General features: G+C 33.5%; 1 protein-coding gene across 7 annotated transcripts in view; it reads left to right on the top strand.

The window, feature by feature from the left end:
- Nucleotides 1-15561, top strand: part of LOC122510570 (disintegrin and metalloproteinase domain-containing protein 10) — a 1090443-nt gene that overhangs the window by 272876 nt on the left and 802006 nt on the right. For all 7 annotated transcript variants that reach the window (XM_043625327.1, XM_043625328.1, XM_043625329.1 and 4 more), the window contains exon 3: nt 6527-6674. In XM_043625327.1, coding sequence (XP_043481262.1) covers nt 6527-6674 — 148 coding nt within the window. The remainder of the gene's footprint in view (nt 1-6526; nt 6675-15561) is intronic.

The raw sequence follows: 15561 nt of genomic DNA, 5'->3' as shown, positions 1-15561 counted from the left end.
AATGATCAAAATTGAAGGTAGCATATTTTTTCTATGGCTTTTCAAAAAATTAAATTAATTTTTTAAACAAAAAATTTAAATAATTTTTTTAATTTTAATTTTTTAAATAAAAGTATATTTCAATACGAACAATTTAAGAGGTCATAAACTAAAATCCGTTAAGAAGAAGCAGAGATATATATTTTTCAAAAAAAAAGTACAAAAAAATTAAAAATCCAATATGTCCGCCAATTTTTGAAATTTTTTAAAATCGCTTAGGGATTTTATTTACTACCACCAGAGGATATAATCTACCTAATTTCAACCGAATCCCAAAACCTAATAAAATTTTTTGTGTTGAACTGACGTGGAATACATCATATGTAAAAATAGAAAAAATAATCAAAATAATAAAAAAATGACTTTTTTATGTTAAAAAGTAAAAAATATTTACAATAGTTGTCTTTAGAAAATTATAAATTTCTAAAAATCCGTAAAAAAGGGAATAGCAGTCTGACAGACCGGGGTTAGCACTGAGCGTGATTTTTCAGCACGTAGCAGTTTAAAGGTTAAGTGCCTTCTAAAGTGTAGTAGTACCTTAATTAAATACTAATAATACTAAAATTTGACAACCGAGCAATAAGTTTGTTTATATTCACAAATAACCTTAAATTATTAAACAGAAAAAATCAGTTTTCTTGTGAGATTCTCGTAGGGTCCTCGCGACATTTCCTTGTAAGACATTTCTGACAAGTTCCGAGCGTCACAGAAAATCACGGGGCCCAACCAGTTCCCTACATTTTTCCTTACTAGACTCAGATAGGTAAAAGGGAAATTTTACAAGGCCCCTATGAGAATCCTGCTGCAATTTCTGCATGGGAGATAATAAATTTGATTATATATTTTTTAACTATCTACTTTTAACTATCCATTTTCCTCCGTGTAAAAACAATCGTTTATAGTAATGAATCGTGTATGTGCTCTTTTGTTTGTGTTATTCAATAATACTGACTTTAACTGTGTTGTAGAGTCTGGAATCTTCTTTTGGGATTTATTTTAGTTTTATTATTATCTTTTTAACTTTCTTAATATTTTTCACAATATGACAAAATACTATGTCAATTACTCTTTTAAATTGCTTAATAAAATGCTATTGAGTCCCTTCTTGAAACTAAATGCAACTACTGCTTAACTTAGGCTACTATGGCCAAACATACTTTGTTTCGCTAAGATTCACGGGCAACTTCCTCGATTTCCCTTTTGTCGATTCTTTTTATTGAACAACATTTTGGTGGGAAAGACCTACTTATTATTGTGATATTAAGTTATTACTTAATGATTATCTGCTACATTGCATATTTGTTTGAATGTCATCACCCAAGTCCTGTTGCTTAGATGAACCACTTTTTACATTGATAAATATCGTAAGTAAATTATACTTACTTTTAAAGTGTATTTGCACAGTTTTGCATATTATAAAGTATCACAATCTTCATTTCATTATTTAGATCTTAATACAAAATTCCTTTCTGAATGTTGTAATATGTGTGTTACAAAGTGTCATCATGTGTTAAAAGTGTAATTATTACCTCATGAATTGACATTAATAAATGCTTATTGAGTTCATTCAATTACAATATGTTTTTTACAAAAAATTTAAAAATGTTACAAAGTCATACGTAACAAATGCCCCCAGTTTATTAGGCTGACGTCCCTTGTCAGCTGCTAAGAAAACTGCGTGTGGTTGTGTCGTGGTCCCGATGTATCTTTCTTTGCTGTAGTGGTATGTAAAACTCGAAAGAGTAAAACTCTTTCGAGTTTTACAAACAATATGTCCTTGATATAATTTTTTTACATACAGCCTGCAGTATGTATGTAATTGAAAAACAAATTGAAAATCCCTATATGGGAAACCACATGGGATCCTATGTCAAAAACCATGTAAAACCCTACTTCCATGAAGGAAACCACGTGGTTTACCATGTGGTTTCCCATGTCAAACCATATGGGAAATTGAGACAGGATTTTAGATAGGAATAATCATAGGAGATTTGAACAGTTTGTCTTTGCATAAAACCATATCAAATCCCACATGAAATCCTGCATGTTTTTCCCAGTCAAATCTTAAACCAAATTCTATGTGAAAAACAGTATCATTTATTTATAATTATTTTCTCAAGTCAATCCCCAAGTGAAATCCTTTTTTCTTTTTTAAATTTTCCCATGTCAAAACCTAAACCAAATCCCATGTGAAAAACATTATCCGCCTTACTTAATATCCCTACATGGGAATCCACTTGGAATTTTACAACGGATTTCACATAGGATTTTATATGGGAATTGACATAGGATTTCATGCAAGATTTCACCTAGGATTTAATATGAGATATCACATATTATTTTATTAAAGATCCAATGAAGAAATTTTCAAAGGATTAAAAATTATTTAATAAAAAATTAAATAATAAATAGTATTAGTGTTACAAGTAATCAAAAAAGTAAAAAAATTGATAATTTGAAACACGTCCTCTGTGCTACAGGTTCTCAGCTCTTATATACTTCCAGAATCGTCTCAACAGCGAGAGAAGTCACTTTCGCCACCTAGCGGTGAACGTATAGGAGCAACAGTAATCTTTAACATTACTAAGGAAACTATGTGGAATACCACGTAGGATACCATGTGGTTTCCTATGTGGGGATTTACATGGGATTATACTTAGGAATTTACGTAGAAATAAATTCCCAAATGAATTCCTAAGTAAAATTCCATGTAAATCCCCACATAGGAAACCACATGGAATCCTACGGGGTATTCCACATAGTTTCTTTAGTAATGTTAAAGATTACTGTCGCTCCTATACTTTCACCGCTAGGTGGCGAAAGTGAATTCTCTTGCTATTAAGACGATTCTGGAAGTATATAAGAGCTGAGAACCTGTAGCACAGAGGACGTGTTTCAAATTATCAATTTTTTTACTTTTTTATTTACTTGTAACACTAATACTATTTATTATTTAATTTTTTATTAAATAATTTTTAATCCTTTGAAAATTTCTTCTTTGGATCTTTAATAAAATACTATGTGATATTTCATATTAAATCCCAGGTGAAATCTTGCATGAAATCCTATGTCAATTCCCATATAAAATCCTATGTGAAACCCTTGTAAAATTCCAAGTGGATTCCCATGTAGGGATATTGAATAAGGCGGATAATGTTTTTCACATGAGATTTGGTTTAGGTTTTGACATGAGAAAATTTAAAAAAAAGGAAAAAGGATTTCACTTGGGGCTTGACTTGAGAAAATAAATATAAATAAATGATACTGTTTTTCACATGGGATTTGGTTTAGGATTTGACTGGGAAAAACATTCAGAATTTCATGTGGGATTTGATATGGTTTTATGCAAAGACAAACTGTTCAAATCTCCTATGATTATTCCTATCTAAAATCCTGTCTCAATTTCCCATATGGTTTGACATGGGAAACCACATGGTAAACCACGTGGTTTCCTTCATGGAAGTAGGGTTTTACATAGTTTTTGACATAGGATCCCATGTGGTTTCCCATAAGTATTTTATTTAAAAAATATTTTCATAACGCGGTGCAAAAAAGCCTTCTTTTTACAATATAAATATTTTCGTTGTTTTATGTTAACATTTGAAATGATTCTTTAAAATAAAGGCAAACTTTTTGTTTTATAAGAAAAAAAATAACTCGTTTCCTCTTTTTTTGTTTTAGAAAGATTTTTAAATATTTTAGTTTGCTTTTTTGAGTTACTTTACAGTGGTAGAAAATTTTGTCGTTGATTTGCACATTGTTTGTTTATATTTAATATGTTTTTAAGATTTAAAATTTTAACTTTTTAAACATGTAGCGTAGAAAAAAAATGTTTTCTATTTTAAATTTTATTTATTCTATTTTATCAAATTAGACATTTGTTTTACTTCCAGATACATAACCTTTTTTATTTTATTGACAATGTTTATAGTTTTTATAATTTTAGTTAACGTTTAATTTCATCTGTTTAAATTTTTTTTAATCGTATGTATATAAGTACACAATTTCTATTAATTTTAAACGAAGAATACATATGATGCATTTTACGTGAAATGTCCTAAGTTGAAATTTCAACTTCTTGAAAAAAATTGAAACTCAGGGAATTTGTTGCTCTATCAAGTAGAAATGTGCCCCAAAAAATATTTTTGATTTTTTCGAAAATTTGGAGGGGTTAGAGGGGGGTCAATTTAACCAATTTTGCTAACACCGGCTACTTTGTGAATTTTTTCTGAACATACTTGTAATGGGAAAATTTTTTTAGAATATGTTTCTAAAAGGTTTTTTCGTCTTCTTTCTAATGGTGTATTTTATTTTTTAATATTAAAAAAATTTACCCTAATTTTTGATAATTAATATTTAATTTTCAATTTCCCAAAAATCGGTCCGTTTTGTTTTGAAAATAAATTATTGCAAACGAAAGCTGAGGTTTTTTCCTATCGGCATGTAAATTTTCAAAATGTCCTTTTTTTGTTTTTGAGTTATTAAATTTCAAAGAATAAATTGCAGCGCGCTGCGTCGCGGTTGCACTGAGCCGCGTGGCAACTGGCGTGAGACGAGGCGCCCGGGACGCAATTTATTCTTTGAAATTTAATAACTCAAAAACAAAAAAAAGGGCATTCTGAAAATTTACATGACGATAGGAAAAAACCTCAGCTTTCGTTTGCAATAATTTATTTAAAAAAAAACGGACTGATTTTTGGGAAATTCGAAAATTAAATATTAATTATCAAAAATTAGGGTAAATTTTTAAAATATTAAAAAATATAATTCACCATTGGAAAGAGAACGAAAAAACCTTTCAGAAACATATTCTAAAAAAATTGTCCCATTACAAGTATGTTCAGAAAAAATTCACAAAAGAGCCGGTGTTAGCAAAATTGTTAGCTATTTAGCATAATTTAATCAAAGCATCAATGAAACATAATTTGTTTTTAAAAATATTTCAACGAATAATATACTTGTTCTTTATCGAAAAGTATAGTACTAGTATCTTGAAGTTTAATTCGAATTAACATTTGGTTAATTTTGTTAATATTAATAAAGACTATATATACAAATTTTTAAAACAATATTATAACTTCTTGTTGATTTTATACATAATTGTAGAAAAATAAACATTTTAATCAGGTAATTATCTATTTTAAATTAAATTTTTCTAAATACCAATTTTTAGTAAAGGTGTTTTTTATGTTTCCTGTATTCAGGAAACACCATTTTTCTAAAACTTGTTATAAAAAAAATTGTTTCTTTAATATTCTAGTGCTTTGTACAAACTTTATTTCTTAGCAAGTGTTTATGCAATATTAATCCAAATTAGTATAGCATTTGTATATGTTAGTATTTGACTTATTACTTATTCTTTCTTAGATTAACTTTTTCTTTCAAGAAAAGTAGTAACAAATTTTTAGTCCTATGTTTCATTTATTATACTATTAATTTTATATTCTACTATTTTATCCCTTGTTACATATTGAATTAGATGTCATTTAATGTCCTCAATTTTAACTTTACTTTGTTTATTCAACCAGAATTTAGTTGTTCAAAATAAATTTTTCGTGAAAAGACTTTTAGTATATGTATATTAAAAATGTAGATAAAAAAGATTAAAGGTTTTTTTATTTTACTACAATAAGTATAATAAATATATAATAAATATACAATAATGTATAATAAATATACAATAAGTATAATAAATAAGTAAAGCTTTTTTTCTCATATAGAAGAATTGATTTTACTGCAATATAAAAAATTTGAGATAGGGGAGAGTGGGGCTGATTGCACCATACTTGATATTTCTTACATTTCTCGAGATTTCTGAGTGTTGATCACATATGGTGTTAGTTACACATAACACCTAACCTTATACTTCGAAAAAATCTTCCAAGAAGGTGCCCAAAAAGAAATTGAGAAAAAAATCAGAAAAAATAAACTATTATAAAAATGTTATGGTAACTTAATTGAAAAATGTTTTTCTTCTAATTAAACTACTTTATAATAAAAACAATCTTAGTCTACTATTTATTTATTGCCTTTTTGAAATTAATGAACGTACTTAACAATATTTAATAGTCGATTTGATGTAAATTCTTTAATTATAAAAAGTGGGGTGAAAGACGCCCCACCTATGGGTCGTCTTGCATCAATAGCGACTTTTTTTCAATGTTGTTGCCATGATTGGATCATTTTATAACGAGACATATACCTTTTTACTTTTAAATCATAAATGAGTGATTGCTCTTTTAATTTATCGTATATAACCTATGAAATAATTGATATTATAATAGTTATTAAATTAAAAAAAAGTGGTGCAACCAGCCCCACTCTTCCCTAAACTCAACATATATAAAGTAGAGAAAAAGTATGTCTGCAGATATAAATTTAAGATGGTGAATATATGTATATAAGAAGAAAAATCCTAGAAAATTGACCATTGCTGTTGATCCGTTGTATATAGATATATAGAAACATATGGATGTTTGTGTTGTAGGGATTACGCGTAGGACATACATCAGACATTATGAACCTGCCTGGTACGACACGAATACTTTGCAACGGCATCAAGAGAGGGTGCGTCGCGACGCTCCCGACTCCATCAGGGATCAACCGTTAATCTTGCGTGTTCACGTCTTCGACAGGTGAGTCACATGAAAAAAATATTACTATTATTCATCCCCCTTCCGCTCCTCCATTTTTTGAACATTCAAAAGAAACGAAAGAATTTATTGCCTTCAAATTTTAAATATTGGAAGAATTTTGAAAACATTTGTAAGGTAAGTTATTTTGGAAGAAACCAGTACACAGAAAAACTTTGTTTTAGAGTTATTCCTGAATTTATTTAAGAATTGAGCGCTTGGTTGTGTTTTTAATAAAATTTATTTAATAAATTAATAAATTTATTAATAATTAAAATTATTTAAATAATTTGTTAATTAATTAATATTTAATAATGTTTCCCATAATATCATAACAAGTTTCCGCAGTCGAGCGGCATTAGGCAGAGATCCTGTAATCTCGAAGAATTCGAGTAGAGTAGAACTGGGTGAAAAAGCCACATTTTTACATTTGAAGCTATAAAATCTGAATTTAAAATGTGTTTCTCGTATTTCCAATTGTCATTGAAAATGTAGTTATTAAGCTTGAATATTCTTGACGGAAATATTTTTTATCCCATGAAAGGACTAAGTTATAAGAGTTTTACGAAAGCACTGCAAGTGGCTTTTTTGTACCACCTGGTGGGGGAAAAAGCCACCTCGCGATGTTAGCAAAATATGTTATTAATTTTGGTATTTTTATAGTTTTCCTTTATTTATATGACAAATAATCTTATTTTTAAAATATTTTAATTTCGGTATTTTTTTTCAAGGACCTTAATTTTTGTCGAATTTATTAGCGAATGCATTTTCGCTGTAAACACAGCTCATCAGGACTAAAAACAATATATTATACATAAGAGAGTAAGAATTTTTGAAACGTGCCACCTAAAATTCAAAAAATTTATTTTTGGCCAAAATGTTGTTTTTTCTATAGTGCTTTACATAAAAAAACACTATGTCAAAGGATTTGCCAAAAAAAAAATTTTTGTTATTGTTATAAACAATTAAAGTTTTCAGACACTTTTTTTTTAAAAATTAATTAAAAAGAAACTTGTTAACCGATTTTAATGATTCAAGAGGCTTTCTTTTTTATTTGAGTCAAAGTTTTGAATAAAATTTTTTTCGTAAAAAAATATTGAAATTTAATAAATAAACAAATTATTTATTTATAACAAATTAGCAAAAAACCATGTTCTCAATCGAATTTCAAAATGAAAAAATAGTACTTATTCTCTGATTACCACTGAGTAATATTCCGTTGAGAAAAAAATGGCACGGCTTGGACAACTGACTTATTTAAACATTGTTTATCCCGAGCAGAACGGGATTTGCATGTGACGTCACGCGCAACGGTCCATTGACGCGGGAATCTAAGAGAATATCAGAGGAATATCAAAAATAATATTAAAATAATGTTTAAGTATTTCTTATGGACGAAAAAAACTATAACAATTTAATTAATTGTTTAAACAATTAATTTTTGTTATTTTTTCATAAACAGTAGTTTTTTTTCTATATTATGCATTTTTTGTAACGAAAGCACTTAAGTATAACAAAACTAAAAATTATCTAATTATTTAAACATTATTTAAACAATTTATTTTGTTAATTTTTCAATTAACTGTACTTAACTAGAAATTCCTTAGTTTTTCTCAATTTTAAATTTTTTTTATAATTTAAATACTTAATTATAATAGTAAAACTAAAAGAATGTTATTTAACCATTGATAAACAATTAATAATTTTTCAATTGATTATACATTTAGGGCATTTATAATTTTTCAATTGATTATAAATTTAGAGCATTTATAATTTTTCAATTGATTATAAATTTAGGGATAAAATAATAATATAATAATATAATAATAATAATATAATATATAATATAATAATAATAATAATAATAATAATAATAATAATAATAATAATAATAATCCCCGCCGATGGTTGTCCACTACCGAACATCATCGATGTCTTTGACGTACTGGGAGAAGCGGATCCACTGCCAAATATCATTGATTTCTTTGATGTGCTGTGAGAAGTGGATCCACTGCCAAACATCATTGATTTCTTTGATGAGCTGGGAGAAGTGGGTCCGCTGCTAGACATGATTGATTTCTTTGATGAGTTGGGAGAAGTGGGTTCGCTGCCAGACACGACTGGCATCTTGGATATGTTCGGTAGACCTTGCCGTGGTGGCGGGGCTTTTCACTAAAGGACAACCAACAGGGTGGTTCCCTGATTTTAAAACCAAAAGAAATGAATGAAATGGATAAAGAATCACATAAATTACTCCAAGTGGGTACCTCGAAAGAGGGTAATCCCACCACCGATTCTGATCGGGTGCAAGCCTCGATAGTCGGTGCAGATGGCTCCAGGGATTTTGGAGGGAGCCAAATAGATAGCCAGGTGACATGCTACGAATCAAATGTCGCAAATCAGTTCCTGGCTATTCCGGGAATTTTTAAAAGCTTGCGCCAAGGATTCAAGCGACAAAAAAAACGTCGGTCGTGACATCCAGGATGGCGTGACGGTTTTGGAAAATGCGTTCGATATAATCTGTAAGAATTTACGTTTTATCCCCGAGCCTTTCAAAGACCAAGAGCCGCAATTTCCAACTGTGGAAACTCCACGGCAGACGAAGAGTGTTATTGCAACCCGGGATAGCGCGGCTGCAGGCGCAACTAAGACGAAAAAGGTTAATAAGCGCCCTAGGGAAGGAGTAAGCCCGGATGTGAGTCCACAACGAGCGACTCAAAGTGAAAAGAGGATTAAGCGAAAGGATGCTCCACAGCTTAATCCTGAGTCGCTAGTTGAAGCAAAAGGGGCGTCCTCAAGTAGTCCTAGTAAGACGTATGCCGATACCGTCTTGAAAGACGGAGCGGACATTGAGGATGACTTTAAGGTTGTTGGAGAAAGAAAGAAACGGGCTCCAGGAAGAAAGACCAAAGGCGAGAAAAAAGAGCTCACGAAGCCCCCTTCGAAACTCAGGTCCACGGAAGCTGTGAAGATCACGGCAAGAGACCCAAAGTTTTACGAGGGTATCTTGCCGCTGATAAAAGAAAAGGTTAAACCTGAAGATACAGGCACCGTGGTACAGAAAATCAGGAGAACTTTTAAACAGGAAGTTCTCCTGATAGTGAAAAAGGGTGGAGAGACCTTAAAATTTGCGAAAAGTCTGTCCTTGGCCCTGCATGGCAAGGCTGAGGTCATACCTCTTGTAAATAAGAGGTCTCTAGAAATCAGAGACCTGGATGAAGCCACTACAGAGAGTGAGGTGACTTCAGCATTGGAAGAAAAGCTGGGCAAGTCCGACCTGCCTATAGAGTGCAAATTACTGCCGCGCTACAAAGGAACTAAGGTTGCTCTAATCCGCTTGGCAGAAGCAGAAAGTGACATTCTGCTTAAACTTGGCCGAATCAAAATCGGCTGGATAAATGCTCAAATTCGCGAGCATGTTGAAGTAGCTAGGTGCCAAAAGTGCTTAGCCTATGGACACTCTACCCGAACCTGCAAAGGCCCCGACAGAAGTAAAAACTGTCGGAGATGCGGCGGAGAGGGACACCTCGCGAAGAGCTGTAAAGTGAAGCCGAAGTGCCTTACGTGCTTGGACCTGGGGAAGCCAGAGACGGATCACGATTCCGGAAAGAGAGCCTGCCCGGTTTACAGAGAAGAACTGCAAAAGATTAAAAGGGCAAATCCTTAAAATTTTTGCAGGTGAACCTGCATACAAGTAAGGATGCACAGTTGCTCCTAATGCAAACAGCAAGGGAAAATGAGGTCGATATCCTGTTCTGCAGTGAGCAGTATCAAGGAAGCGACCTCGCCCCTTGGTATCAGGATAAGGCAAAGAGAGCCGCCATAAAGCTGTGCAACCCAGAATTGCGGGTTGACAAGTTTCTGGAGACGAGCAGTGGGTTCGTGTGGATAGAGGTGGCTAATATACGTATGTATAGCTGCTACTTCTCACCCAACGACCCACTGACAAACTTCGAAGCCAATATCGAAGACCTAGAAGCGAGCCTCACAGAATCCAGGCTGGATGTCATCATCACTGGTGATTTTAACGCAAAGTCGCCAGAGTGGGGTGAGACGAGACTCGACAAGAGAGGAATTTGTATTGGAGAAATGATCTCCAGAAACGACTTATTGACAGTAAACCGAGGCAATACATGGACTTTTAGACGAGGTGCAATCGGATCAATTATAGATCTAACAATCGCATCGTCTAAACTTTTTAGCCGCATAACCGACTGGCGGGTCTCTGAGGAATATACCGCAAGTGACCACCAGTATATTGAGTTCTCAGTCTCGATGGGAGACACACGAGGAGGAAAAAGACAGGATGCTCCTAGTCGCAAAATCTCCTCGTGGAATATGAAGAGACTCGACAAGGAAAAGTTCGGCCGGTCCCTAAGAGAAGCCCTTTTAATTGAGGACTTGGGCTGGGTGAAGAGGCCGAAAAGTCTAAATGGAGAGGTGCGAGCGGTGCGAAATATAATCTTCACCGCTTGCAATGCGTCGATGCCACGTCGCAAAGGAGCCTTTCCAAGGAAAAAATCCTTGCACTGGTGGTCAGAAAAGCTGGCCTCCTTGAGAAAGGAATGCCTCAAAGCAAGAAGGACATACACCCGATCTAAGGGAGATCCCTTGCTGAAAGAGGCTTTCAAGAAGGCGAAAAAGAACCTCAAGAAAGAGATCCGTAAGTCGCGACGCCGTAGCTGGAAGGACCTAATCGAGGAAGTCGACAAGGACCCATGGGGTCTGGCTTTTAAAATAGTGACTAAGAAATTAGTGACGAGGCAAAAGACCCCCGGCCTGGACAATCCCGATTGGGTCAGAAAGATAATAAGTTCTTTGTTTCCTCCTGCGGAGCCATACCTTAGAAGGGACTGGAGTTTTTGCAAAGTCGAAGAGGAAGAACTCTTCACACTTAGTGAACTGCAAAAAGCAGGCAAAAGATTGAAAACAGGCAAGGCGCCTGGAATCGATGGGATAAGTAACGAGATCCTAAAGTTGGTAATCGACACTTCACCCCAGATTCTGCTTCGATGCTTCAATCTTTGCCTTGAGAGAGGAGAGTTCTTCCGCGACTGGAAGCGACAGAGGTTAGTCCTCCTAAGGAAAGGTGAAAAACCTCTAGATAAGGTTTCATCGTACAGGCCTATATGCCTGCTAGATACGATGGGTAAACTTCTAGAGGATATGGTTCTGCAGAGAATGCAAAGCCACTTGACCGAAGAGAATCGTCTATCCGATCACCAATTTGGTTTCCGTAAAGGCAAGTCCACGGTTGATGCCATCCAGGCAGTTGTGGACATAGCCAAAGCAGGAAAAAACAAATTGGGACCTGGGAAAAAGAAGAGCTTCTGCGCGTTGGTAGCAATTGACATACGCAACGCGTTTAATTCCGCAAGATGGAAAGATCTCATCGAGTCGATGGAAAAGAAAAACATGCCGCCCTACTTGTTGCGGATAATGGATAATTATCTTAGCGACAGGTGGGTTATATATGAGGGAGACACCTGCACTCTCAAGGAAGAGATGCAGCGTGGGGCTCCTCAAGGCTCGAGGGTGGGTCCATTTGTATGGAATGTATCTTACGATGATTTTCTGCGAATGGATCTGCCCGAAGGTGCGGTGATCATCGGCTTTGCGGACGACGCGTTGTTCGTGTGCACTGCCGAGAGTGAGGAGGCTCTTGGGACATTGGTGAACGAATATCTGCGACTAGCAAAAAGCTGGCTGGATACCAGAGGTCTTGAAATGGCCCTGGAAAAGACCGAGGCACTGCTGGTCACAGACAGACGTGGTTATGAGCTCCCACGAATCGTGATAGACGGATTCGAGGTCAAGTGGAGTAAACAAATTAAATACCTTGGTGTGGAGTTGGATGGAAGGTTAAACTTCCACCACCACATGGCTATGGCGTCGAATAAGGCCAAATGTTGGCGGACCCCGTGAACAAAAAAGAAGACTGGTGGCGAGTGTCGCCCATGCTAAAATGCTCTACGCAGCACCAGCATGGGCCCCATCCCTGAGGAGCAAAAGATGTGTTACCATCTGTGAAAAGATACTGTCGGCGCAGAGATCGATAACAACGCGTATCATCTCTGCATATAAGACGGTATCTACGAGTGCTGTGCAGGTCCTTGCAAGTGTCCCGCCAGCAGATCTTTTGGCGAGGGAAAGGGAAGAAATGTTTCTCTTTTCTAAAGAAAGAAGTTCCTTGGATGAGGAGTTAAGACCAAGCAAGGGCCTGATTCGCAAAGAAGCGAGGCACAGGCTCATAGAAAGATGGCAGGAAAGATGGGATGGTGAGGAAAAAGGTCGATGGACTTATCGCCTTATCCCGGCACTCGCCACCTGGATGAATAGGAAACACGGTCAGGTTTCCTATTACTTGACTCAGGCGTTCACAGGTCACGGGTGTTTTAACTCGTACCTGTGTCGCTTTAAATTACGCGAGAACGAGGTGTGTGCATATTGCCAGTTCCCTGAGGACAACGCGGAGCACACCCTCTTCTCATGCAAGAATTGGGACTTGGAGAGGCGGGCCATGTTCGAAGGTATAAACAGTCAAGTTACACCGGAGAACATGGTATCGCTGATGACCCAGTCGGAAGAGAATTGGCGGCAAGTCGAGAACTTCATAATCTCGGTTATGTCGAGGAAGGATCTCGACGGCCACCAAAAAGCGTAATTTAAACAGCTTTTAATTTTGTTCGTTTGTTTTTTATTAATTTATTTTGTGATTTATTTGTCCTTATACATTTTTTAATTGTTTGTGTTTTTTATTCATCTTTGTACAGTTTTATGTTTTTTGAATTTTTTATACGCGTTTATTTTTTCTTTTTTTTATATATCCGTTTATAATTTTATCTTCTGACTTTTTACACTTAATTACACATTTGTTATTTTTAATTATTGTTGTGCTGTTAATTCCGCTTTATAGTGAAATAGTTTTAAATTTTTAACTATTAACGCAGGATAACCGCAGAGAAAAGCAGAAAGTCGCATTAGCGACAGAGTTGGAGCGCCACCCTCGAAGGCTAAAGTCTTACGACAGTTCCGAGGGAGGGTAAAGGGCTCCAGAAGAAGGGTTACGGGTTTTAGTGGGTCGGGCTGGTAGTAGGTCGCCAGTGTATTAAATTTAATTTTTTATAGATTTATTTTTCTTTTTTTTATATTTCCTTTTGTTTTATCATACCAACCCCACATAACCTTGGAGTGCGGAATCCAAGGTATCTGTAGGCAGATTTCCCAAAAGTCCCTAAGCAAAAAAAAAAATAATAATAATAATAATAATAATAATAATAATAATAATAATAATAATAATAATAATAATAATATAATATAATATAATATAATATAATATAATAATAATAATAATAATAATAATAATAATAATAATAATAATAATAATAATAATAATAATAACAATAATAATAATAATATAATATAATTATAAATAATATAATAATCTATAATTTATAATCAATTATAAATTCCTGCATTTTTGCCAATAATGCAACTTTTTATAGTAAAAAAACTATATATATATATTTAATTTATATTTATTTTTAAATAAATAATTTTTTATTTTTTATCAGTAGATTTTTTTTCATAAAAAATTGCACGATTGAAAAAACAAAATTTCTAACCCTAAGTACAGTTTATGAAAAAAATAACAACAATTTATTATTGTTTAAACAATGTTTAATTAATTTATTTTTTATTTTTTATCATTAGTAGATGTTTTACTCATTGAAAAATTGAGAAATTGCGAGAAGACTAGAAATTTCTAGCCCTAACTACTGTTTATGAAAAAATAACAAAAATTAATTGTTTAAACAATTGAGGAGCTGGATTCTATAACCGGCTCTTCGCTCGAACTCACGCAGAAGATAGTCCCTTCGTCAGTTATGTCATGAAAATTTAAAACTCAAAAAAAAAATATTTAAAAATTGTGACGTTGTAGAGGAGAAAAAAATACATCTTTTTTCTATTTACAATTTTTTTCTAGAATGCCAGTTATTAATACTAAAAAATAAAAACTAAAAATTTTTTTTCTGAAAAGTTAATTACCTTTTGATAAATATATCGTCATTTCTCAGTCAAATATTAATGAAATGAACCGATTTTTTTAGGCTTGTACAATATACCTTACCGAAGGCCACAAGCCAAAGTAAAGTCCAAAAAAACAAATTGTTTATTAATTATTAATTTTGAAAGTTGTTATTTACAACAACAGGAATTTCAATTTTCAACGAGAAAAAGTATGCGACGAAATTTCACATTATGAAAACTTCTCGCGAGAAAGTTTTTCTTTTATTATTCAGGAAGTTTTTCCAAAAAGAATTAAACCGATTCGATGAGAAATAAAGAAAATAAAAGAAAAATAGCGAAACAGTATTTTCGTTCGCAGCGAAAACCCTGTTCGGCAGCCATGTTTATCATATGACTCGTAGCTTACGCACGCTCACACACTCACGCTGCTGTGTAAAATAGAAATGTGTGCGTGCGTACGTTACAAGTCATATGACAAACATGGCTGCCGAACAGGGTTTTCGCTGCGAACGAAAATACTGTTTCGCTATTTTTCTTTTATTTTCTTTATTTCTCATCAAATCGGTTTAATTCTTTTTGGAAAAACTTCCTGAATAATAAAGGAAAAACTTTCTCGCGAGAAGTTTTCATAATGTGAAATTTCGTCGCATACTTTTTCTCGTTGAAAATTGAAATTCCTGTTGTTGTAAATAACAACTTTCAAAATTAATAATTAATAAACAATTTGTTTTTTTGGACTTTACTTTGGCTTGTGGGCTTCGGTAAGATATATTGTGCATGCCTAAAAAAAATCGGTTCATTTCATTCGAGCGAAGAGCCGGTTATAGAATCCAGCTCCTCAATTAATTAAATTGTTATA

Source organism: Leptopilina heterotoma, unplaced genomic scaffold, assembly GCF_015476425.1.
Source record: "Leptopilina heterotoma isolate Lh14 unplaced genomic scaffold, ASM1547642v1 Lhet_70, whole genome shotgun sequence".
Taxonomy (NCBI): domain Eukaryota; kingdom Metazoa; phylum Arthropoda; class Insecta; order Hymenoptera; family Figitidae; genus Leptopilina; species Leptopilina heterotoma.
Note: the sequence above shows the minus strand (reverse complement) of the source record. Positions and strands in the feature narration are given on the sequence as shown.